The sequence below is a fragment of the Mirounga leonina genome, unplaced genomic scaffold, assembly GCF_011800145.1.
Source record: "Mirounga leonina isolate KUSES-001 unplaced genomic scaffold, KU_Mleo_1.0 Mir_201, whole genome shotgun sequence".
In the NCBI taxonomy this organism is placed as follows: domain Eukaryota; kingdom Metazoa; phylum Chordata; class Mammalia; order Carnivora; family Phocidae; genus Mirounga; species Mirounga leonina.
In genome coordinates, this window is record NW_023270504.1 from 9,194,927 (window position 1) to 9,220,657 (window position 25,731).

The 25,731-nt window shown below is 41.9% G+C and overlaps 1 protein-coding gene across 3 annotated transcripts in view; it reads left to right on the forward strand.

Moving 5' to 3' along the window:
- Window positions 1-20,175: 20,175 nt before the first annotated feature.
- KRAS (KRAS proto-oncogene, GTPase) overlaps window positions 20,176-25,731 on the forward strand; it is a 39,426-nt gene continuing 33,870 nt past the window's right edge. Inside the window, exons 1-2 of one of the 3 annotated variants that reach the window (XM_035028061.1) lie at window positions 20,176-20,334; window positions 24,168-24,289. In XM_035028061.1, coding sequence (XP_034883952.1) covers window positions 24,179-24,289 — 111 coding nt within the window. In that variant the 5' untranslated portion in view covers window positions 20,176-20,334; window positions 24,168-24,178. The remainder of the gene's footprint in view (window positions 20,335-24,167; window positions 24,290-25,731) is intronic. The other 2 variants (XM_035028060.1, XM_035028062.1) reach the window with 2 other exon arrangements.

Here is a 25,731-nt window from a genome sequence, read left to right on the forward strand (position 1 = left end):
GGCCAGGGAGCATGATTCTAGAAGATGGGGTGACGATTGTACACCAGTGGATGACGGGAGGCCTGGACAACAGTGCCTGAGTTCTTCACTCAGCAGCTTTCTAGGCAAGACAGCTGAGCCCGCTTCTGCCAGATTGCAAAGCCAGGCCTCGGGCTGCTCCGTTATGGAATAGCCGCTGGCAAACTGTTAACACAGTTCTGCTCTTCTGTTTGGAATTCTGTGACATTAGGAGCCACATCCGACCTGCCCACTTGTGCCCACTGAGCATCCCAGTCAGCAGTGCCTGCACAAAGCGGTGCTCAGAAAAATATCTGTAGCTTGAGTAAGTCTTGTTTTCTTCTAGGGATTTCCCTTCCTGATCACTTTGGGAAAAAAAATATGGGTACAGGTGAAGAAATCCCCAAACTGGCAAGCTATAAAGACTGCAAAGCCTTTATAAGAGCAATTCTTATCCCTAATTCCCTTTGCATTTCACTTCTATTTTTAGAAGCCATGTGTGGTTTTATTATTTTATAAATAACCAACTTATTACTAAAATTTAAAAAGTAATTTAAAACTTCTAATTTCGCCACCCACTCTTTCTCACCATTAATAGTTCACTGAATAGCCTTCTAAACACATACGTAGATATGTATTTCTTATTAGAGAAACAGGATCATACAATTTTAGAACGTACTATTTCCACTTAATATTGTATTGGGAATAAATGATAAGAAATACACTTCTATGTCACCTTTCTTAGCAGCTATGTGAATTTCCTAAGTGGCTATAGACTATATTCTATGCTAACAATATTTTTGCTAGTACAACTATGCTAAATATCTATCTTTACTTGTTTTTAAACATTGAACTAAGGCTTTACTGAAGGCTAAGGTTAACAGGAGAGAACAACAATACGGAAAGCAGTTCACAACTGGATACGAGAGCTGGTCACTCTCAGAGTCCACAGGCCCAAGGCCCTTCGCAGGGTCCCCTAAGGGCCTGTAGGCCACGTCTTCCCTTAATCATAGCCTGCTGCCCCACTGTAGGGTTTCCTCACCCCGCCTATCTTCTGGTTTATCTTTAGAATAGACCTCTACTTCTTATTTTTTTGGAGGGCCTCATCATCTACTGTCCACCTCCACCTCCATTCTCCTTTTATCTTTATTCCCAATCAGAAAATGTAGTCCCAGCAGGACAGAAAATTTTTTACGAATTCAAGGAGAAAAGCAGCTCAGGGTGACCCACCCAGTTAAAACCAGCTCATCGGCTTCTGCCCTGCTCTTTAAGGCTTATACTCTTAGGTGATGAAAAGGAGCTTCCTGGTATCTCTTAAAGTACTTGTCTATGTCCTTAGCTACCGCCATATCCCCTCAGCCAGAATCCTGAGTGCATCTCGCATAGGCATAGGCCACGCCACACTGACCCTGTGCCCCTGCTTCCATTCTGCGCGCCTGAGTCACCACCACAAACCTCTCTCTCTGCAGGTCCCACCTTACCTGCCAACGGGCCCCACCACAATGTGCTCCTGTTCTTCTGACTTTAGGGATGCCGCGGGCTGGGTCTCCATGGAACACAGAGAAACAATTATTCAGTTCAGCAAATACCCGTGGAACACCAGAAACTGAGCAAGGCTGAGTTGGAACAGGGACAGGGAGTAAAGACATTGAGGGGATAAGAGACATCGAAGCACAGAAAACACATAGGCAAGTAGGTCTGAGAAAGGCAACACAACAGTGAACCTCCTAGACTAGAAGCAACATGAGGGCAGGGAGTTTTGTTTTATTTGTTGGTTTTGTTTCATTTGGGTTTTGCACTTCTGTCTTCCCAGTACCCTAGAGAGCGACTGGCACATAGTAGACTTTTGATTCATATTTGTTGGATGAATGCGGACTCTCATGCTGGTAAAAAAGACAAAGACTGCACAGTAATACGTGTTCCTGTCGTGCCATATATAGTAAAGGCAACAAATCCAGCCCAGAGGTGATTTAAGAATTTGGTCTTCCCAGGTTGCCAAGGCTATATAGGAAGACTGGGAGGGTGCTAAAACAAATAGTTCTATCTCCTGGCCAAATGGTTCTGCTCAAGAAACAAAACATTGAAGAGTCAAACTTTTTATTCTCCGTTAGTTTCTCACTAGTGTGTAGCTGTAACTTTAGTTTTTCTTCATGGCTGTGTGTACCTTTAGTATGCCTATTTCCAGGTTATTGCGTATCATTAGAATCCAAATATAAAGTTTTAAAAAAGATTTTATCTATTTATTTGTCAGAGAGAGGGAGAGAGTACAAGCAGGGGGAGCAGTAGAGGGAGAGGGAGAAGCAGACTCCTTGCTGAGCAGGGAGCCCGATGCAGGGCTCGATTCCGGGACCCCGTGATCCTGACCTGAGCTGAAGGCAGACGCTCAACTGACTGAGCCACCCAGGCGTCCCACCAAATATAAATTTCTGTAAATAATTTTAATATAACCTTCCTTCTTATCACTGGAGTAGGCATTGTTCTTTCTGATCAAATCTTAAAGTGAAGTGGAGAAGGAGAAGAGGAAGAAGAGCACTGAAGTCCCCGAGGAACAGCAAACCCAGAAGGAGGGAGTCTGTGGATTACTGAGTTACTAGAGGGGACCTAGTTTCTAAAAACTGCGCTAAACACGTAAAGGGAAATTTTCCCATCACAGAACAAAGTAGAAGTTAAAAGTAAAGTTACCAAAGGCTTTCACCACATCATTCTAATCTAAATATGTGAGTGAGACATTTGAGGGTCAGACCCCATTGCTAGCTGTGCTTTGACTTTATGCTGTCATAAAATAATTTGTGTTCTACCTTGAAAATCCTTTGGCTGAGAACTAAAAGGAAGAAAGTATTCCTTTAGGAAGGGATATTGTCTCCTAAAATGAAAGGAAAGTGTGCTGTTAAACATTACTTTATGGGTCCTTGTTCCCAAGTAAACACAGAAAAGGATTTTCTAGCAGAAATTTTCAACTACGAGAGTACCTCTGACTCTAAACATATTGTTGGCTTCCACGGATTCCTACAGGAGCAAGGCACAGATGGCTTATTATATTGAGATTCTTGAAGGGCTCTCTGTATGCTGATGATATTAGTTTAATGCACATGAGTGACATAGCCTAATTTGCAAATAATAGACAACAAGAGCATTTAGTGGTAAAAAAAGAATGCCATTTGGGCTATTAACGTTTTCATTATGGATAATGCAGGATGGTGTGTAAAGTTTGGGGTAAATATGTTTATCTCTGTTAATGGTATGGATGCTTTGCAACAAAGACTTGCTGAATACAAATGGAGGCTGGTGGTGGTCATACATTATGTATAATATTGAAGAGCTAAGGCCACAAAAGCCTGCATTTCCTGGGTAACAAAACATTTAATATAGAAACTACATATATAATTTCACAAGTCAACTCAAGAGGTTAAAACTGATGGATAATAAATTGAAAAAGGGTGGTCTAAAGAATTCATCCTGTTTTATTTTTCCAGTAGACAGGCAAATTATTCATTTCTTTAACTTGTTAATGCTTTAGACTAGAATTATTCTCTAAACAGGGCTGGTGCTGTTTCACAGATCCATAAAATTTTTCTTACTATGCATGTAACATTCATTCCTCTCATTTTTTCAGTTCAAGTAGCAATGCTTCTAATGAAAAATTTTCAAACTAAATGTCTAACAAAATGATTTTGTGTTTCTCTTTCCGAGCGCTGAGGAAATCATGCAGGAAAAGCAAAGAAATCATTCTCTTTTGGGGTGAAAGCATTCATATTTGATAAGTGATTTGAAAGTAAAATGAGATTTTATGTAAACATTTTACATTTTTTATGGACTTATCTTTATTGGTATTCTTTTCAGGAAAGAGTCATTACTAAAAGAAATATGAACATATCAAAAATGTATATGACAAAGTACAGTTATTGATAATTTGTGTTAGAGAAATAAAGAAATCTTGCAAAGTGAATATGAGAAAGAACCTAGTGATAAAAAAACACTTCCAGGGGAGTGGTATTAAAGACAAAAACTAAAAACGTTTTCCTTTATGTGAACATAGTGCTGCTACTTCGAAATACAATCCAAAAAATATAAAGGAGAAACAACAAATTACTTGGAAAAAACAAAACAAAACAGAAAATTCACTAGTAAATCTGTTTTCAGAATGTCATCTATAGCATAATGTGACCCCTCTGAATGGCTGCCAAATCACTGGACTAGAAATGTGGTTATGGGAGCTAAGGCCTAATCTTTGTTGCACATTCTTGCTCCACCCCTGGAATTCTTTTCTACCACATTTAAACCATCAGTTGGCAATTAGTTTAGCATTTCTTATGTACATAGGGGCCCTGGGCTCTAGTGAAATCTCATAAAACTGTTTATAACATACTCCACAGTGGAGAAAAAAGCAAACTGACAAACGACCCCCACCTTTAGCTTTGCACCCTTCTGGCTAGAACTATATATAAAAAGCAGCACAACTATGTTGGTGTAACTGCTGCTGAGAACAGGGCTAGTACATAACCATCTGAGAGAATAACCAAAGCCAGATTGCACTGTTCAGCATTTTGTAGGGAGGCATAGGATTTATACTCAGGGTATAATCTTGGCATATATTAATGCATATTTATTGAAGATCTACTCTGTGCCAGGTACTAAGCTACTCGCTGTGCAAGATGCAAAGATGAATGGAATACAGTTATGTCTTCAAGGGGCTTACAATAAGGAAGGGACCTGAAATATTATACAAACAGCTATCATAAAGGTAAGTCTGATATGAAACTTTGTCTGATATATTCATACACACCTTCAAAGAAAAATAGCTTGAAACTATTACTTTTTGTATATGTTGTGCATCCCAAGGCTTTAAAGATTCAATCTGAAACCAACACCCAAATCCAGAAATGGTCTGGAGCATAAACTCTGCCCAAGACAGGACTCCAAAATTGCCGAGTGCCTCACTGGCCCCTTGATTAAGTTCACCTTCCGGAAGTTTGAATGTGAGACAGGCAGAGAGAGTAAGTTTGTTGGTAATGTGGCTGAAGTTGAAGAAGTAGAGATAGATGCTTACGACGTCACTGTGATAACAGAAAATCAGAATAAGGAGCAAGCGATGATGCGCTCCTGGAGTGGAAGGCAGGGGGATGGCCAGCCGAGCAGAACACTAGAGCTCCCTCTGAGCCTGAGGGGTCCCAAGCACTGCTGTGTCCTGGAATCAGCTTCTGCTCTCCATGGATTTGCCGGTTGGGACGATGGGTCTTTCCTGGGGGCTCTGGGTGTGCCTATTCCTCACACCCTGAGAAGACCCCTCCCAACACAACAAAACATGGGAAGTTTGAAGGGCTACATGCATAGCAGTAGAATCGTTCTGGAAGTTTTGGCATCAGACATTTGGAAGGTTCACAGATACTGGAATGAGTATTGTTGAACGAGAGAAGCGGGCAAAGTACAATGAGAGGTAAGAGGAGAGGAAATTATCCCTTGCTGAGAGAATCAGAGACCAGCCTTCATAGAGACAGTGTCATTTGAGCAGAGCCTCCAAGTCAGACGGTACCTAGCTGGGAGTGAAGGGGGGGACTGACTGCTCCCCAGCATACTCTCTTAAAAGGGGACTTGTATGAGCGCTGTGAATTGTGTAAGATTGTTGAATCACAGACCTGTACCTCTGAAACAAATAATGCAATATATGTTAAGAAAAAAAAAGAAGAAGGTAGCAGGAGGGGAAGAATGAAGGGCGGGAAATCGGAGGGGTAGATGAACCATGAGAGACGATGGACTCTGAAAAACAAACTGAGGGTTCTAGAGGGGAGGGGGGTGGGAGGATGGGTTAGCCTGGTGGTGGGTATTGAGGAGGGCACATTCTGCATGGAGCACTGGGTGTTATGCACAAACAATGAATCATGGAACACTTCATCTAAAACTAATGATGTAATGTATGGGGATTAACATAAGAATAAAATAAATAAATAAATAAAAACCAAAAAAAAAAAGAAGAAGAAGATAGCAGGAGGGGAAGAATGAAGGGGGGAAATTGGATGGGGAGACGAACCCTAAGAGACCATGGACTCTGAGAAACAAACTGGGGGTTCTAGAGGGGAGGGGGGTGGGAGGATGGGTTAGCCTGGTGGTGGGTATTGAGGAGGGCACATTCTGCATGGAGCACTGGGTGTTATGCACAAACAATGAATCATGGAACACTACATCTAAAACTAATGATGTCATGTATGGTGATTAACATAACAATAACAATTTTTTTAAAAAGGGGACTTGTAAGCTGTTTTTCAGGTATTACGTTGTCTCGATAGTTTTTAAAGCTATGATGGAAATAGGGTGGCGAAAACATTACGAAAAGAGCAGTTACAGGGTTGCACTTTTTGAAAGTAGTCACTTCCCCCTAGGTCTTACACCTGGGGCTCTGCCCCTCCCCCTCTCCATTAAGAGAACATGTCTTTGCGAATGCATGAGGGTTAGGGAGGATGCAGACTTGGAAGTCAGAATTACGGGCAGCGGACAAAGTTTCAGTGGTAGGGCAGGAAGGGAAGTAGTTTAGCTTCAAGTCAGCACAAAAAGGGAAATATTCGTGGGAAGTGAGGTTGGAAAAGTAGATCCAGATTTCAACTTTATTCTGTAGGTATTTATACTGTAGGCTTGGATGGGAGGCATTTATGATTTCCAAACAAGGCAGCGGCGCAGGGGTGGGTGGGGGGATGTCCGTGTTGTACTTCAAGAGGGTTCATCTGAAAATAGTGTATGAAGTGGATTTGAAGAGTCAGTAGGGGCAAGTTAGGAACCCAGTGCAGAAGGCCAGGTGAGAGGTGATGTGCAATATGGTCCGTGTAAAACTACATATACTTTACAGTGTTACTATTCAGTATTTGTGTTAGTGTCTTGCATTTATACCCATCTTCATTATTTATTTATTACAGCTCTTTATGGTAAGTCAGTCCCACAGCAATACTACACATCTTTCTTTAATTTATAGCAATGGGATTGCATACAAGTTGCAAAATTCCATAACAGCTTGTTTCTTCAACAGCACATAAGGAAAAATAATAACCATTCCACACATTGTTTACTATTTTGGGTAGAGATGTTACTGAAACCTAATCAGTCCCAATCTTTTTTTTTGTTTTTTTTTACAAAGTAATGCTTTTTTTTCTTCTCTTCTCAGATGCTTTGAGAATTCTTAGATTTGAGAGAAAACCAAAAGCAATCTACTTTATGATGTTGGTTTTATAGGTTAATGTGTCAGAGCGTAACATTGCACATGTCAGGATTTTAAAACTCACATCTCACCATGTGTAATTACACGCATTGCCATGGCCTGCCTCTGACTATCTGAAAGCAAGCTTGTGATGAATGGTTTTCAAGTGTTCTATTCTAGAAATATTTGAGAAAGATGGCCCAACAGTCTATTGATAATGGCATCAGAGCTTTTCTTTCTTCTTTTGCTTTATTTTGTAGGATTTCTGATTTTCCTTAGAAAAAAGAACCAGACCAATGGATTCTCAATTTTTTCCATCTGAGACACAAATGATTGGAGCTAATCCCAGTCATCATACAATCCCATGGGAACTAGTTGCAAATCCTACTCAGGAAAGCATACGAACATTCACTTCAGTTTGGGAAGCATGTGACAGGGTTAAACCTGAACATGAATTAAAAATTTTAAAGTCAGGGGCGCCTGGGTGGCTCAGTTGGTTACGTGTCTGCCTTCAGCTCAGGTCATGATCCCAGGGCCCTGGGATTGAATCCTGCATTAGGCCCCTTGCTCAGCAGGGGGGCCCGCTTCTCCCTCTGCCTGCTATTCTCCCTGCTTGTGCTTGCTCACTCTCGCTCTCTCTCTCTGACAAATAAATAAATTTTAAAGTCCGTTCAAGTATGAAAGACTTTAACATTGGTTAGAAATGACTTATGGATATCCTCACCACTAAACACGTATCAACACCTTGCTTAGTTGGGAGCCCCTAGCCTTGATGATCCTGTCACCAGCAAGTATCACTCAGGGTTGGTAAAGCACACACACAACACACAGCATACTTCCCCACCATCCACACACGTGTGTATTCCCAGCCTTAACTAAACAAAGACCTTTCCCTTTTTCATTCTTACCTTCGTTTTCTGAACTTTGATTTTTCAAACTCTCTCAACAATTACATACAATTGCACAGAATTTACTCTTTGATTTCAGATACAAGTACATTTTTTTTTTTTTAAGATTTTATTTATCTATTTTTGCAAGAGAGAGAGTGTGCACAAGCCGTGAGAGTGGCAGGCAGAGGGAGAAGCAGGCTCCCCGCTGAGCAGGGAGCCTGACATGGGGCTCGATCCCAGGACCCTGGGATCATGACCTGAGCTGAAGGCAGACACTTAACCGACTGCGCCACCCAGGCACCCAATACGAGTACATTTAATAACAACAGATTTTCATTTAAAAAGCTAGATTGGTTATTGAGGGTTTGTTTTGTTTAATTCATTTTCATAAAACTGATTTCAGGCTAATAGGTATCCTAAACCTTAAGGAAAAAACAAGAAATACACAAAATATGTTTGAAGGTAGTTACCTTCTCTCCTATAAAATCATGAGGAGAATTTGCCCTCCGCTCACAATTTATCTATTAACAGAACTCCTTTGGGTAATCCCCCCATTAACTTTTAAAAATACAAGCCGTATCACATTCTGAAACCAGAAAAAAAAACAATTGAGTGGAGCATCCATTTGTCCTTATTTATTGATGTAATAGCTTGTTTTCAGCATGGTTTTTTGGAAGTACATATTAATTTTATTTTAGTATATTTCCTTGGGTTGGCCACAATCTTATCATTCTGACACATGTCAAAGTTCATTTGAGGATTTCTGTAGTTTTTTATTCAACAAATATTTTTTGAGTGTCTACGATGTGTTCTGGTGATGGGAATTCACCAGGGAAGAGAACAGACACCAATCTTAGCTCACATATAGCTTAGTTTCTAGTTGGGGGAAGACAGACCGTGAACAAATAAATAAGTCAAACATATTGTGTGACAGATGGTGATCTGTGGAGGAAAGCAATGCAGATAAAGGAAAGAGAGTTCTGGAGTGGAAGTTGCAATTTTAAATAAGGTGGTCAGGGACCTCACTGAGACCGAGGCATTTCAGCAAAGAGCTGCAGGGAGCGAGAGAGTGAATCCTGTGGTTAACCTGAGGAGAGGAGCCTTCCAGGTAGGAGGAACGCTGGGTACGGAAGCCCTGAAGTGACTGTGTGCCATTCTGTCCGGGAAACAATAGGAGGCCGGGTGGCATTAAAAGCGGGGAGGAGCAGATGTAATTAAGATCCCTAATCACTTGACTGAATTAAAAGGGAAATTACAAAAGAGTGCCTAAAGGTAGGAGAGCCATAAGAAGCAGACAGTGCAGATGTGCTCTCCTGTGAACCTTGAAGCAAACCGCCCTGCTGTGGAGGGGGTCCCGGCAGGCCTCGCAGAGGGCCTCCCCACCACAACCACGAGAACTGAATTCTGCCAACAACCAGTGAGCTTCGAAGAGGACCCCAGCTCCCGATGAGATCACGGCCCTGGCTAACATCTTCACCGCCTTCTCGAGACACTGGGAAAAGCACCCAGTTATGCTCTGCCGAGACTCTTGACCATGGAAACTGAGATAATAAATGTTTATTATCTTAAAATGCTCCGTCTGTGGTACTTTGTTACGCAGTCACAGACATTCATAAAGCTAGCAGAAAGTGACGGGAACCTTTAAAGACAATAGGAATAGCAGATGCTAAGGGGCTGCCACCACCTCTAGCCAGGCTGAGACAGAGGACAGAAAGAAGAGACGCTCTACTTTCCCCTCAACCCCACGACTGGGGCTGAGATCCAGACCTTGTGGGAGAGGGCAGGTGTGGCTCACTGAAAAGCCGAGAAGTTACTGTGGTGCTGTGCTGGTAGGACTTGCCGAAAATCTGCCTTGAGGAACTTGCTGGAAATCTGCCCTCTAGGATAAGAGTCATCAAACTACAGCCTGCAGCCTGGCCCACCTCCTGTTTTTATACAGTCGAGGAGCTAAGAATGGTTTTTGCATTTTTAAAAGGTTGAAAAAAAAATCAAAAGAATATTTCCTGGTATGTGAAAGTTACATGGAAAAAAAGTCAGTGTCTATAAATAAAGTTTTATTGGAGCACAAACAAAAAAAAGAGGAGGAGGATATACTATTAGGAAATGGGGGGGGGCTCCGCATGGGTCATTTTGAGGGTTCTGCCTTTGAATGAGATAGGAAGTTATTAGAGGTTTTGAACAAAGGAGTGGCAAGGTTTTATTGTGACTGACCTGAGCATCAGTGGATGGGATACGATGAGTCTGAAGTCACTTAATGATGACTTCTGGAGAGCCAAGGTGTTTATGGAGCTGAACTAAGATTTAGTGTCTGAGAAGTTTCATAGTTTTGGTTTTTGGGGTTCTTTTGTTTTGTTATATTTTGATAAAGGAAGGTAGGAAGGAAGGAAGGAGAAAGAGAGGCAGGGAAGGGGGAGGAAAGAAGAAAGAAGGAAGAGAGAGAGAGAGAAAGATCAAGTATTGTTGAGATAGTGAGAGTAGAAACTTTGATTATAATATTATCCATACTCCTGATGAGCCTGATGCGTTAAAACAATCTGGGGAATATATACAGATGGTCCCCAATTTACCATGATTCAATTTAAATTTTTTTTACTTTACAATGGTGAGAAGGCCATACGCATTCAGTAGAAACCATACTTTGAGTTTTGAATTTGGATCTTTTCCCAGTCTCGTGATATTCAGTATGATCCTCTCTTGTGGTGCTGGTCAGCGGCAGCCACAGCTCCCAGTCAGCCCTGCCATCGTGAGGGTAAATGACCAGTACATTGACAACCATTCTATACCTGTACACCCGTTCTGTTTTTCACCCTCAGTACAGTATTCAACAAATTACATGAGATATTCAGTACTCTGTTATACAGTAGGCTTTGTGTTAAATGATTTTGCCCAAGTGTAGGCTAATGTAAGGGATTCTGAGCATGTTTGAGGTAGGCTAGGCTAAGCTATGATGTTCTGTAGCTTAGTGTATTCAATGCATTTTCGACTTTCGATATTTTCAATTTATGATGGGTTTACTAGGATATAAGCCCATCATAAGTCAAGGAAGATTTGTGGTGTGTTTACAGTCGTAATAAATACACGATAATTCTTTGTTTTTACTCACAGCTTTTCTTCAAGCCAGGACAAGCCCTGCCACCGTGTCAGTTAAACCATCTGCAAAATGCACAAAAATTGTATTTGGAAACATTCCCTTGGCATTCTGTGAAATTCAATTAAGTAATGTCTGTAAAGTACTTCAAGATCCTGAAGAACACAAAACTGACCTAAAAAAAAGAATTTTCAATTAAGGCAAGGGAGTACATTATTTGGGGCATCTGTTTTACCTTTATATATTATCTTAGTGCTAATTTCTCCCAAATACTAATATCTATAGATACTGTCTAATAAGGACTCAGAGAGCCTGTTCTGAGACATAAAACAAAAATTTTGGAAAAAAGCTAATTAGTGCACTGGCCTTTATTAAATTAATTAAATTATTAAATTACTGCCCAAAAAAAATTTAACAAAAGTTCTTTTGAACAGTAGTTCTCAAAGTGTGGTCCTGGCACCCCTGAAAGTTCCAAGACCTTTTTAGGAGGTCTGCAAGGTCAAACATTTATAATAACACCAAGCTATTATTTTCTTTTTTCATCTTCATTTCTCTTATGAGTGTACAGTGGAATTTTCTAGAGCCTGTTTAATTCTAAATAGATAGAATTCAGGAGCAGATATGAGAATATAGCTTCTTGTATTAAGCCAGACATCACAGAGATTTGCAAACATGTTAAAACAATGTTATTCCTCTGACTACTTTCATGTATTTATTTATTTATTTTTAAAGATTTTATTTATTTATTTGAGAGAGAGAGTGCACGAGAAGGGGTAGGATCAGAGGGAGAAGCAGATTCCCCACTGAGGGAGCCCGATGCGGGACTCAATCCCGGGACTCCAGGATCATGACCTCAGCCGAAGGCAGTCGCTTAACCAACTGAGCCACCCAGGCGCCCCTCTTCTCACTACCTTTAAAGATATAGGTTATTTTTGGGTGCCTGGGTGGCTCAGTTGGCTAAGCGACTGCCTTCGGCTCAGGTCATGATCCTGGAGTCCCTGGATCGAGTCCCGCATCGGGCTCTCTGCTCAGCAGGGAGCCTGCTTCTCCCTCTGACCCTCCCCCCTCTCATGTGCTCTCTCTCTCTCTCTCATTCTCTGTCTCAAATAAATAAATAAAATCTTTTAAAAAAAAAAGAAAAGAAATTAAAAAAAAAAGATATAGGTTATTTTTATAAAAATGGTTTTTATGTTAACATGCAATGAGTTTATTATTATTTGAAGTGAATAAATAAGGAACTCCACAACTTTTAAGTGTGTGAAAGGATCCTAAAATCACAAAGTCTGAGAACCACTGTTTTACTTATTTATTTATTTATTTATTTATTTATTTATTTATTTATTTATTAGAACCACTGGTTTAGAATGTGAGTTCCAAGACAGCAGAAGTTTTTTTGTTTTGTGCATCAATGCACCAAGTAGCCCAAAGAGTACCTAGCATATTAAGTACTCAACAAATACCTGCTAAATGAATACATGAATGAATGGTTACTAACATGTCAGATGAACTAACACGGACTTCTCAAGGGCCTGAAACAAACAGTAATATTTGGGTTGTTGAGGTTTGTACATACATTAGGATGGACTTACTTTATGCATACATTAGAATTATTCATGAAAAAAATTCAGAATAAAGTGAAATAATCATTTATATTTCCATTTACAACCTCTCCATACATTCAAAGACCCCTGATATAAGAAATAATCACCCTTTCATTGAAAACCAAGAAGTTCTTTTGAGTTTTCAGCATCTGAATGACTGGTCCTCTTATCTTTTTGGTACATTCACAAACTCCTATATCTTAGCTTTCACTGGACATTTGACAAGGCAAATAATGTTCCACTGAAACAAGAAAAATTTAGCAAAAAAAAAGCGACTTGCTTCTTTCAACTGAGGACGTATGGATACTAAATTAGAAGCTTGGTCCCAAAGGGTTAATGCCCCTAGGCTCCAGAATTGATGTACAATATATCTAATAACTGCGATTAAGGAGAAAAGACAGAAACTAGGAAATTCAGGCTTGTAATTAATAGTAGTCCAATGAGCACCTCCTTGGAGAACTAGATGAAAGCAATTAAAAAATAATAATCTGACTTTTAATATTTATTTATTTATTTGAAAGAGAGAGAGAGAGAACATGGGTGCACATGAGTCGAGGGAGGGGCAGAGGGGAGAGAGAGAATCTCAAGCAGACTGCATCAAGCATGAAGCCTGAGGCGGGGCTTGATCTCACAACCCTGAGATCATGACCTGGGCCCAAATCAAGAGTCTGACACTTAACCAACTGAGCCACCCAGGTGCCCCCTGACTTAATATTCTTAAAAACAAAACAAGCATTAAATAAAGTTACTATTGCATTAAATAGAAACAAAAGCAAGAGACTTAAATTGATTTGCAAAGACCTCACTTGAGTGGATTATTTGTCCTATTATTTTCTCTATAGCAGCTTATCAGCAAATCTTTATTAAGTAACTACGATGTGCTCAACTCTCCTTGGCTCATAAAATCTGAGAATTCAGTGGTCCCTGGCTCATAACATTTATATTTCATCAGAAGAAGAGACAAGCAAACAAACAACCAAGATAATTTCAGGTATGGTGAACACTAAGTAAAGGAATGAAACAGACCATTGTGTTAAAGGTGACTATTTGAAGGGTAGAAGTGAGGGAACAGGGTGGGGAGCGATGATGTAGACCGGGTGTTGGGGAATCTCTCACTGAAGTGCAGTTTTAAGCCGACACCTGAAAGGCAGGAAGAGGCTTGCTGGCAGGAGCATGCAAATATAGGGCCCCCAAAGAGGTTGGAAGCAAAAGGTGGCTAGCGTAGTGGGAGCCCAGAAAGGAGAAGGGTCCTACATGGTGTGGTCAGAAGCCACATGAAATAGCTTGAAGAAGTTTGAATTTTATTTTTGAGTGCAATGAAAAGCCTTTGAAGAGTTTGATCTTGTCATGTGATTCAGTTTGCATTTTGAAAAGAATCTGGCTGGCTGCTTCATGGGAAATGGATTGCAGAGGGGCAAGAGTAGAAGCAAGGAGACCCATTAGAGATGACTGTCCCCCTGGGACAGGGACAATGGATGGCAGTTTGGACTGCAGTGGTGGCAGTGAAGAAGGGGATAAGGGAACAGACAAGGGATCCATGTGCTCTTTGTTTAAAATTATGCATAACACTTGTCTGGCTTATAGGAGGAGTTTGACAAATGGTAGCTTTTAATGTCACTGCTGGATTCTTAAGCAAGAAGCTTGCAGAGATTAACGAATTTATTCTAGCTCACAGAACTAGTAAATTCAGCCAGTGCACCGTTCCCACTGTCACTGGGTACTCTCAGCCATCCACAAAACACCTTACCTGCGGTCTTTTTCCTTCCAATCTTTTCTGCATTTAGCTGCCATTCTGTTCATCCTCGAACATTGCTTTCAACATGTTTATCTTGCTGATAAGCACATTATATGTATTCATGCAGTTATTGAGTAATTGCAGTGAACTAGGCTTGCATGGGGGGCGTTGGTGTTCACACACCTAAGATAGGGGTTTTGCCTCGGGAATTTTAGAATTTACTTGGGGAGACATGATTAACGCAAATGAAATAATAGAGAGACCAAAAAGAGAATGGCATAATTAACAAAGCTTTCATAAAGGATGTTGAAAGAGAAAGCATTTTAGTAAAGAGAGAGACAAAAAATGCTAGGTGAAAAGAGAAGCAAAAACAACATGCTGATTTTGTGGCACAGAGTGGGGATGTGCTTGAGAGGAGAGCATCTGCTCTGGGAAGGTGGAAGACAAAGTGGCAGGGCAGGATGGTGCCAGACCGTGCATGTAATCAAAAGCTGGGCATCAAGGATTTGGACCTGATTCAGCTAGGTATAAAGCGTTATTAAAGATTTGTAAGCAAGATTCAGTTGGAGTGAAGGCTTTGCTGGGACCAATGATCATTTCTCCCTCTAATTTCAAAGATAATTATCATCATCTTTAGGTACTCATTAGGTACTTAGCTTGTAAGTCTTTGCACTTTAAAACTCTATAATCTGTAGGGCTGCAACCTGTATGGAAAAGGTGCAGAGTAAATGTTTGATGATGATGAAAAGACATGTGGAAGGAAGATTAATTTGGTAACAGCATATGGCCTGAATTGAAAAGAAGAAAGCCAACAGGTAGGAAAATCATGAGGAAGTTGTTTCAGAAATATAGGCGTGAAGGAAGGAATGTGGAAGAGACAGATATGAGAAAATACTCAGGAAGTAGATTTCAAAGGAACTGAGCCAATTTGAATGTGGAGTGGGTTGAAAATTAATTTAAGTCTTCAAATCTAAGTGTTTTGAAGGGCCATGATGCCACTCAGGTAAGATGGAATAATTGGCAGAGGGAATTGGTTTGGGGGAATAAGGTGAAGAATTTAGTTTTGGACAGGCATCCAAGATGATGACAGGACATTCACTTAGAAATGGCCTAGGAATTTGGCTAGATGAGAATGAAGTGACTATGTAGAAACAGGGCTGAAGTTTTGTTATAATTTTATTCACTTCAGCAGGTATTTATAGAGGCACTACTATGTGCTAAGAGCTATGGGATATAGAGTTAAATGAGGCAGAGACTTTGAGGAATTAACGTAACGGGGGAAAACAGATGTGCGAAAGGGAATATAAAGCCTAATGAAGTAAGTGTCCAGAGGAGATTATATACTAAGAAAGTGAATTAAATGGCACTTATTAGGACACAAATTTCCCACTAGAGAAAACTGGAGAGTCTGTGAAAGCACCCGTAGGTAGCTCCTTCTGCTTAATCTTTCCTGCTCTGTGTCCTGCTACTCTGGCCAAACTGTCTGGATTCAGGACTGGCCCCCAAGTGAAGGCAATCGTTTCAAAGTCAGGCATGAAGAAGACCCACCACCAATCAGGTGGCCCATCAGGAAAATTTGTCCCATAAAAGCCCTTCTTATCGAATAGTGAATGACAGATACATTTCGATCCTCTTGCTTGGGATGTTTTAAATGTAAGTCACAGAGAGTAGTCACTAGAAGCAGAGACAGCAGTAGAAGTTGGGACTGTATATGAGAAAGAAGCAGAGAGATGCTGATTCAAGAGAATGGCAAAATTACTAGAGCATGGGCAATAGACGCTTGTTAGTGAGGGGATGAGCAAGGCACCAGAGCCTGTTGCAGGATCCTAAAAACTGCAGTTGATTTCTGGAATCGACAGTAGTTCTGGCCGATGATATGTTTTTCTAAGGTTTCCTTCTTTCCTTAAAATAAGCCCTCAGCATTCATAGTGCTCTGAACATGTCCCGGCACTTTATAGCTCATAAGAGCCCAGCTAGCACAAAGGAATTTCTATTGTTTGGGCTTTCATTATATCTGCAGAAGAGGGTATCTTGTGAAGGATAGGTCAGTGTGATCTTCATAAAGCATGATCAAGGGACGCCTGGGTGGCTCAGTCGGTTAAGTTTCTGCCTTTGGCTCAGGTCATGATCCCAGGGTCCTGGGATCGAGTCCAGCATTGGGCTCCTTGCTCAGCGGGGAGTCTGCTTCTCCCTCTGTCTGCTGCTCCCCCTGCTTGTACTCTCTCTCTCTGACAAATAAAATCTTAAAAAAAAAAAAAGTATGATCAAAAGGATGTTGACAAGGACACGTGTGTATGTGGCTGCCTTCCCCAAAGAGTGTAAGAGTAGAGGGTAAAAACCTCAATTACATCTCAGAGCAAACCTCGAATCCCCGTTTATGCTTTTTGCTGTTCCCTCTCTCTTTTCCTATTGTGATCACAGTAGAAGTCTGTGGGCTTGTCCTTGGGGAGAGCAGAGAAAAGGAGAGCCATGGAGACTATTCAGTGCAGGCACCAAGCTTAAAGAAGAAAACCCCAGAAGACAGTAGACAGTGTAGCTGCCAAGAGCCACTGAGTGTCAAGATCAGAGTTTCTCAGTGTACAGACTGCTCACCACCAGTTTAGGATCACCTGATTTGTTAAAAAAAAAGATTTCTAGATCACCTTGCCCCACCTGAATGGAATCTCTGGGTGAGCGGCCTAGGAACTTGCATTTTCCTAAGTATGCAAGGTGCTTCCCTTTGAGACCCACTGCTGTGAGCCCTGTGTCAAGGAAAGAAAGAGAGTTCTGGCGTCTGAGCAAGAACTCAGGACTGAAGGATGGAAAAGTTTGGCTCAGCATAGGCATACATTGCTGTAGGAGTGAAAAGGAAAGAGAGAAGGTGTGTGAGGTAAAGCGGGAAGATAGGGTGCACAGAACAGAGTGGCATGCAGGTTTGCTCTGGGAATCACGAGCCTAGATGATAATTGAGACCATGGAGATGGATTAGGTTTCTGCTAATGCCAGAATTTTCACAATCAGCATAAAAGTGCTATATAAAGCTCTCTCCTCCTCTTTATTTTAGTCCTTGTTAGATTTATGGAGCACCAACTACAGGGAGAACATTGTATTAGCAGCTGTCAAGGAAAACAAGAGCGTATCATGTACTTGAAGTTGGACAAAATAAATCTGTAGTTTATACTTAAAAGCGACTACAAAGCAACATCCAAGTAAGTGCAAATTCATTCATTTAACAAAAACTCATTGTGTCCATTATGTGCAGACACTTTCCTTGACTCCACAGGGTGTGGTTTATCAGAAGGTGACCTGGGTGAGTTTAAAGGCATTTTTTTGAAAGAAAGTGAAAACAGATTACTGAGAGTTTAAGATACTCTAAGTAAGGATTTAGAGTCACAGAGTCCAGAGGGAGGGTACATAACTTCATTCATTCAACACTCCATAAATATTTATTAATGCCTATTGTGTTGTAGACACTGGAAATACAGCAGTAAGTAATAGACAAAAATCCCTGCCCTCCTGGAGCTTAATATTCTGGTGGAAGAAAGACAAGAAAGCATAATAAATAGGTTATATAGCATATTAGAAAATGGTGTTTTGGAAAAAAGAAAGCAGGAAGAGAAACAGGATTGGGGGGGAGGGAGAGATGCAATATCAAAGATGATCTTTTGGGAAAAACTCGTTAGAAGGAGACGTTTATAAGTCTCCTATAAGGGGACACCTGGGTGGCTCAGTCGTTAAGCGTCTGCCTTCAGCTCAGGTCATGATCCCGGGGGTCCTGGGATCGAGCCCCGCATCGGGCTCCCTGCTCAGCAGGGACCCTGCTTCTCCTTCTCCCTGTGCCTGCCATTTCCCCTGCTTGTGCTGTATCTCTGTCAAAAAATAAAAAAAAAAAAAGTCTCCTATAAGATCTGTAATTGTCAGGAAGATCTGTGGCTATGTAGTGGACATGTGTTCTGTTAGGAGGCAGCAAGTGCAAATTCCTCCACAAGAAGCCTGCCTGGCATTTGCGAGGAACAGCCAGGAACCCGTGTGTGTGTGTTTGTGTGTGTGTGTGTGTGTAAGTGAGGAAAGGGGTAATAGAATAGAGTTCAGAGAGGAAAGGGGTGAAGGGTGTCACATAATCTAAGGCCATAAGACTTGGGAGATTTTTGCTTTTCTGTTAAGTGGGATGGAAGCCACAGCAGGATGGGAGACTCTAGAGCTGGGAGCAGAGGAGTGAACATGATCTGACATGGATAGTTCATTTCAGGGGGGGACCTTGGGCCCAATTTTTAACCTCTCTAAATTTGTTTCCTCATCTGTAAAATAGTGAAAAGTATTCGTCCTCATAAGGTTGTTGTGATGATTAAATAAGATGATATGTACAAAACATTGAGCAACTGCTTGACACAGAGTAGGCACATCCTTTTCCCTTCCCTGTCTTCCACTTCCTCTCTTCTCTCTTCCACCTGGTACCAGGTGCTAGGAGAGAAAGACCAGAATAAGCCTTGCAGGTGACAGCCCACCTAAGGGGTAGGAAGAGAAGGGTGACAGTTGGTTTAAGGCCTATGTTAAGTGACGTAATAGTTGGGATTTAAAATAATCATTTTATTGTGTTTTACGATGTGGACTAGAGAGACAGAACTGGAAGCTGAGACTCAGATAGGTGGTTCTATTAGATGCAGACGCCCGTCTGCCAGGCCTCAATCTTGAAAACTCACACGAACAATTTACCTCTCTAGGTAGTTTATCAGACTCTGGGTTATGCTAGCAATTTTAATTGTTCTTTTGTTAAACGTGTTAACTCCCTGAACGTTAACTGATTAATCTCGGTCTTCTAATTAATGTTTGAGTGATTCTCCTCAGGTCTAAACTATCAAGGGCACTTAAACACAGTTTGCCTTCTGTTTGTGCCCTCATGGGCAATAGGCACATTTGAGGTCGCTGTTTAGAATGACCTGTGACGACTCCCAAACATTCATAAAAACAACAACAAAAAACAACAGACCTCCTCCGCGTTAAGATTAACGATGAAAGCCTATGTCATGTCTGTTTGGGCTTGGGGCTAGGTTCCCAGCCCCCGGTGTTGAGGCTGGTAATCACCAAGCCGTGGTCAGAAAGCCCCTGGGTGGGGAACCGTCTGCCTCACGTCTCCCTAAGTCACCGAAGTCGCCTCCCACATTTGGTGACTGCATTGTTTATTTACTTGCAGTAAATGACAGTAAACGAACAAGCCCGAGCGGCGGCGGATTTCCCGCAGCTTCGCGCAGGAGACCAGAAGGGGTGCGGCACAGTGGCTCACGGAGCCCCCGGCGTGCGCGTAGCCCGCCACCCGCCCGCCCGCCCGCCCGGGGGCGAGTCTGCCGCTGCGGGCTAGGCTCTGCGGCGAGAGTCCGGAGGCGGGCCGCCGCGTGGGTCCCGCGGTCCCTCCTCCCCGCCCCGCCGAGGCGCCGCCCAGACCCCCCTGCCCTGCCGGCCCGGCTCCCCCACCCCTCGCCGCCCGCCACCCCTTCCCCCGCCGGCCCGGCCCCCTCCTTCTCCCCGGCAGCGCTCGCAAGGATCCCTCTCTTCCCTCTTCCCACACCGCCCTCAGCCGCTCCCTCCCCGCACGCGGGTCTGTAGAGGAATCGAGCGCCGCGCGCATCGATAGCTCTGCCCTCTGCGGCCGCCCGGCCCCGAACTCATCGGTGTGCTCGGAGCTCGATTTCCCTAGGCGGCGGCCGCGGCAGCGGAGGTACAGCGGCGGCGGCGGCGGCGGCGGCGGTGGCGGCTGCCCGGCCAGTACTCCCGGCCCCCGCCATTTCGGACTGGGAGCGAGCGCGGCGCAGGCACTGAAGGCGGCGGCGGGGGCCAGAGGCTCGGCGGCTCCCAGGTGCGGGAGAGAGGTACGGAGCGGACCACCCCTCCTGGGCCCCTGCCCCGGTCCCGACCCTCCTCGCCGGCGCCGGGCGGGGCCGGCGGCGAGTGAATGAATTAGGGGTCCCCGGAGGGACGGGGAGGGGGCGCGGGCGCTGAGCCCCAGCGGGCGAGCGGACCGGGTGGGGGTGTCTGCAGGGGGAGGCGCGGGGACGCAGCGACGCGGGGAGTGAGGAATGGGCGGTGCGGGGCTGAGGAGGGTGAGGCTAGAGGCGGCCGCCGCTTGTGCTGCTTCCTGGACGGGGAACCCCTTCCTTCCTCCTCCCCGAGAGCCTCAGCTGGAGGCGGCCGGGGGAGAAACTCGCGGGCTGGGCGGGCTGCCCCTCGGGGCGGTCGGGTGCGGTGGAGGTTACTCCCGATGCGCTCCGATCTCCCCTCCCCCTCGCCGTCCTTCTCTCTCTCTCTCTCATTCTCTCTCTCTCTCTCTCTCCCCCTTCGCTCCCGCACCTCTTCCTCCCTTCCCAGCCCTCTGCTGCCTCGGTTACTGCCTTCTCCGCTGCATCTAGCATCTCTAGGACGAAGGTATAAACTTCTCCCTCGAGCGCAGACTGGACGACGGATAGTGGTCCCTTCCAGTGTGTAGGGGGTATATGAGTAATAGGAGAGGTCACGTTTTGGAAGAGCCTAAGAAAGTGCTTAGAGACCACTGTTTGTGGTTATTGTGTTTGGAAAAAATGCATCTGCAGCCGAGTTCCTGACTGCTCCCCTCCCCCATGTATGGGCTGTGACATTGCTGTGGCCACAAAGGAGGAGGTGGAGGTAGAGATGGTGGTGGAAGAACAGGTGGCCAACACCCTACAACGTAAAGCCTGTGACTTAGTGAAAAGGAAAAAGTTAATCCCAGAAGGTCTGTTTTGCTTTGTCAAGTTAAAACACAGAAAACCCGCAGAGCAGAAGCGGGGCTTTTTCCTTGCTAGTTGAGTGTAGACAGCAATAGCTAAAATCGTACTTAAAGTTTAATTTGTCTGTTCTTGTCCTTTCCCCTGTCTCTTGTATATTACCTTTATCCTTACAAATTTGACCGCCGTCCCAAGAGTTATTACAGTACTCCTAAATAGCACTCATGTTTTTTGTTTTTTTTTTTTTTTCCAAACTGACTTGCAAGAGGAGTTAATTGTAGCAATCTTCCAGCCAACTGCCTGAAATACTCTTAGGCATGTGCATGCTTTAGCTGAAGTCCTAAGCTAGCATTTTTAACTCTTGACATTTATCAAAACAAGGGTTAAAATAGAAAGGTATTTTCTAATTTTTATACAATATACATGTTATATTTGTAATGGAAAAAAAATCATTGAAAAAGAAATTACAAAGGGAAAAATTCTGTTCCTAATCATGTCAGAATCAACCATATGAGTGATGTCACTCTTAGGTGACTAAGGTCCAAAATGCTGACTCGACCATGAGATAGACTATAGATATCAAATATGGTTGATATCAACATACTGTTTACTTTGAGACTGTAGCCATCCACAGGCATACTTGATTTTAAGAGACCGTAGATGAGAGGATAATTCAGTTTTATGACAAAAGTGGTTTTCTTTTTCCCTTAACAAAGTGTTGGGTTCTAGTCCCACTTGAGCCTCCGTAGCTATCTTAGCTTTGGGTGAGGGGCTCTTTCTGGCCTATGATCTTCAGTAAGTCTCCTTGGGAACCCAGTTCTCGCTAGTGGATTTAAATATACTTGGTTTCTAAAATAATTCAGGGATTTTTTTTTTTTTCCAGAAAGAACAGCTGCATAAACAGGTAGACCAGAAGGTGTGTGTTTCTCAGCACTCACACAGTTAAGCTCTATAATCTCTTATCTGTTCACAGTATCTCCTAGGCTAGCAAACTTTTTAGCTGCAAGGACGCCTTATACTCTTGAAAATTATTGAAGATCCCTATATGGGGTATGTCAATATGTACCATAATACAAATTAAAACTGAGAATTTAAAAAATTGATTAATTCATTTAAAAATAGAAATAATAAGCCTATTACTTGGGAACATAATAGCATTTTTATGAAAACTTTTTCAAAACAAAAATTAGAATAGTGGCATTGTTTCACATTTTTGCTAATCTCTTTAACTATATTGCTTAATAGAAGACATCTGCATATCTGCTTCTGCGCTCACTCTATTGTGATCACATCTGGAAAACTACACTTGTTAACGAATAAGAGTGGCAAGGGTAAATAACATTGCAGTAGTAATGGTATTATTAGTATTATTGGTTTTCGCCTCTTGGACCCCCCCAAAAGTTTTAGGAATGCTGCTGGATTCCTGGACCACAGTTTGATAACTAGTGTTCTAGGCTACCCAAATTGTTTTAGGCGGTGGGATAGGCAGGGAGCTAGAGTACATTTTGGTGTGATTCTCCTCATTGTTCCCCATTTCCTATTGCCTGTATTTGGAATAAAAAAGTGGGAGCGAACAGGATAAGATACATGCTTGGGAGAGGCTGCCTAGGTGGCCTAGCAAATAAGGCTAGGTGGCACAAAATAGGCCAGGGGGGCTGTAATATAATAGTCTTTGATACAACAGTTGTCTAGCCTAACTGTTCTTTGTGAGAAGACTCAGGAATAGTGTAAGGAAGTAATGGTTAGTATGTTATCATTTGGAACTTTTTGGGGGGGGCGCTTACTTGGATAATTCTTGGTCTTCAGTTAATAGGATACTGCATGCACTATAGTGTTTATATTTGCACATTCATTAATTTAGAATAACTTATCCTGTAATTATTGTGAATTTACTGCCATTCTTTAGTTCAATCCTTATTTTTAATAATGTAGTTATTGTAGTTATTGGGGGGAAAGAAGATAAAATTAAATAAATTCACTCTATTTCAAAAAGTTTGAAACAGCTGATTAAAAAATATTTTCTGTCTTGAGCTGTCAACTTATAAGTTGCCAATATTTATTTCAATTGTTGAGAGACTATGTACAAGAAGCAGAGAGTAAAAGTCACTGAGAAGTATTCACTTACAGCTTTTAAAATTCCTCTCATTAAAAGCAGTGCTTATCTTTAAATTTTATATACTTACATTTTTCTGGTGCAAAGTGCTTTTTTCAGCACTAATATAGGATTATATATTGTGACAGATGATGAAGTCACCCATACTGAATTGTTCAAAATTCTTAAAATTCTTTTAGTTACCCAGCAGATATTTTACATATTTTACAGATTGAAATGTTATCAGATCTGCTTTGGTGTCTCAATTTTTATTTCCCCACTACACAATCCAGCTTTATTTGTCAGTCTTCCCTTCAGCCCCCAACTGACTCTTGTTAACTCCAGGAGAACTACTGTGAGGATGCTTTTAGAAAAGTTGTCTATAGCTGTTGGCTCTGACAAAGGCACTCAGCATATCCACTTGTAACTCTTAGGGGCCAGAGTCAACTAGGAATACTGTAGAAGTAGCTGTCAACAAGTTTTGTGTGGGTGTGTCCACAGGGTATAGACACTTGTATTGAGTGAAGTCATGGCATGTTCCTTTGAGAGCCATTAACTGCTACAGAACAGCAGACTGGCTATTTAGATAGAACAACCTGAATATAAGATAAAAGAACTTTGTACTCTGAATGCATTTTCTCAAATGTTGATGGGAGAGTTTGTAAACGAAGTGCAATTCATTACAGTACTCATCTGTAGTCAACTGAAGTTTTCATCACTGAATTTGGTGAAGCATTTTGAAATAATTTTTTTATATAAGGGTGAATTTGTGTTAAAAGGTATTGATAGAGTGGGTTATATTAACCCATGTTCTAATTTATATTAACCACATGTTCTAATTTAGTCACATTTTCATTATTTTTATTATAAGGCCTGCTGAAAATGACTGAATATAAACTTGTGGTAGTTGGAGCTGGTGGCGTAGGCAAGAGTGCCTTGACGATACAGCTAATTCAGAATCACTTTGTGGATGAATATGATCCTACAATAGAGGTAAATTTTATTTTAATATTATGCATATTGATTTGTGCAGGCCCATTCTTTGGGTACAAAAAGAAGGTTTCTTTGACCATTTTTTGTGACTTCTCATTACAAGGCAATTATACTGAAAATGATTTTACCAAGTTTTCTGAAATGTACTTGGGTTCCATGGCTTTATTCTGAAGTTATATATACAACCAGAGATTTGGAGAGCCCTTCTTCTCTCTAGAGAATATTAAGATGTATAACGTTCGTTCTACGTTAGTATATGTCTTTTTTAATTGTAAGTGTATCTCAGAGTTCGGTGAGAGGGTAAAAATGTGAATTTACATCTTACAAATTCAAACAGTCATTAAAAAAATGGCTATTTTTATGGGGTTTTTTTGCTATTTTATTTTTTTTTAAACGATTTTATTTATTCATTCGAGACACAGAGATACAGAGAGAGTATGAGCAGGGGGAGAGGCAGAGGGAAAGGGAGAAGCAGGCTCCCTGCTGAGCCAGGAGCTCTATCCCAGGACCCTGAGATCATGACCTGAGCTGAAGGCAGACGCTTAACCATCTGAGCCACCCAGGCGCCCCTTTTTTGCTATTTTAATGTCACATACAGGTTATAGTTGAATTGTACTGGTAAAATGTAATCATTTGGTGATTGGTTTTTAAAAAAACCACTTAGGGGCGCCTGGGTGGCTCAGTCGTTAAGCACCCGCCTTTGGCTCAGGTCATAATCCCAGCGTCCTGGGATCGAGCCCCACATCAGGCTCCCTGCTTGGTGGGAAGCCTGCTTCTCCCTCTCCCACTCCCCCTGCTTGTGTTCCCTCTAGCTGGCTCTCTCTCTGTCAAATAAATAAATAAAATCTTAAAAAAAATAAAATTAAATTAAAAAACCACTTAATTAGTAGCATTTTCCGTTTTCTCCTCACATTGAAGTAGGGGAGAACCTACAGCTAGCTACTGATACATTTTAAAATCTCATTCTTTGTGTATTTTATATCTGTATCTATTATCAGATGCTATATAAGGGCACCACTATCAATCCCTACCTTTGTTTTGCAGCCCTCTTTTAATTTACTCAAAGAAATGTTAGAATTGCTTTTATTACAAATTGATTAATAAATGATTTTTTAAACTTTTTTAATTTCATGAAAAATTGCCAAAGTAAAGGCCAACAGCAAAATAATAGAATAAAGGCCTGCAAGAGACCTTGAGAGGTCACGTAATATTTCCTACTGCCTTCTGGCAGCACTATACTCAGATTATCTCAAGCAGATAAGGATTTATTTAATCCTAAAGACCTGCAGGAGGGGATGGCACATCACTGTCCTTGTTAACTCACTTCCAGATTGTAATTATGAACGTATTTTACACATAATCTGAATATTCATGTTAACTGCAACATCAATGGAGATGGAAATAAATATATCACCTGTCTTTGAAATAGACTTATGTTGTTA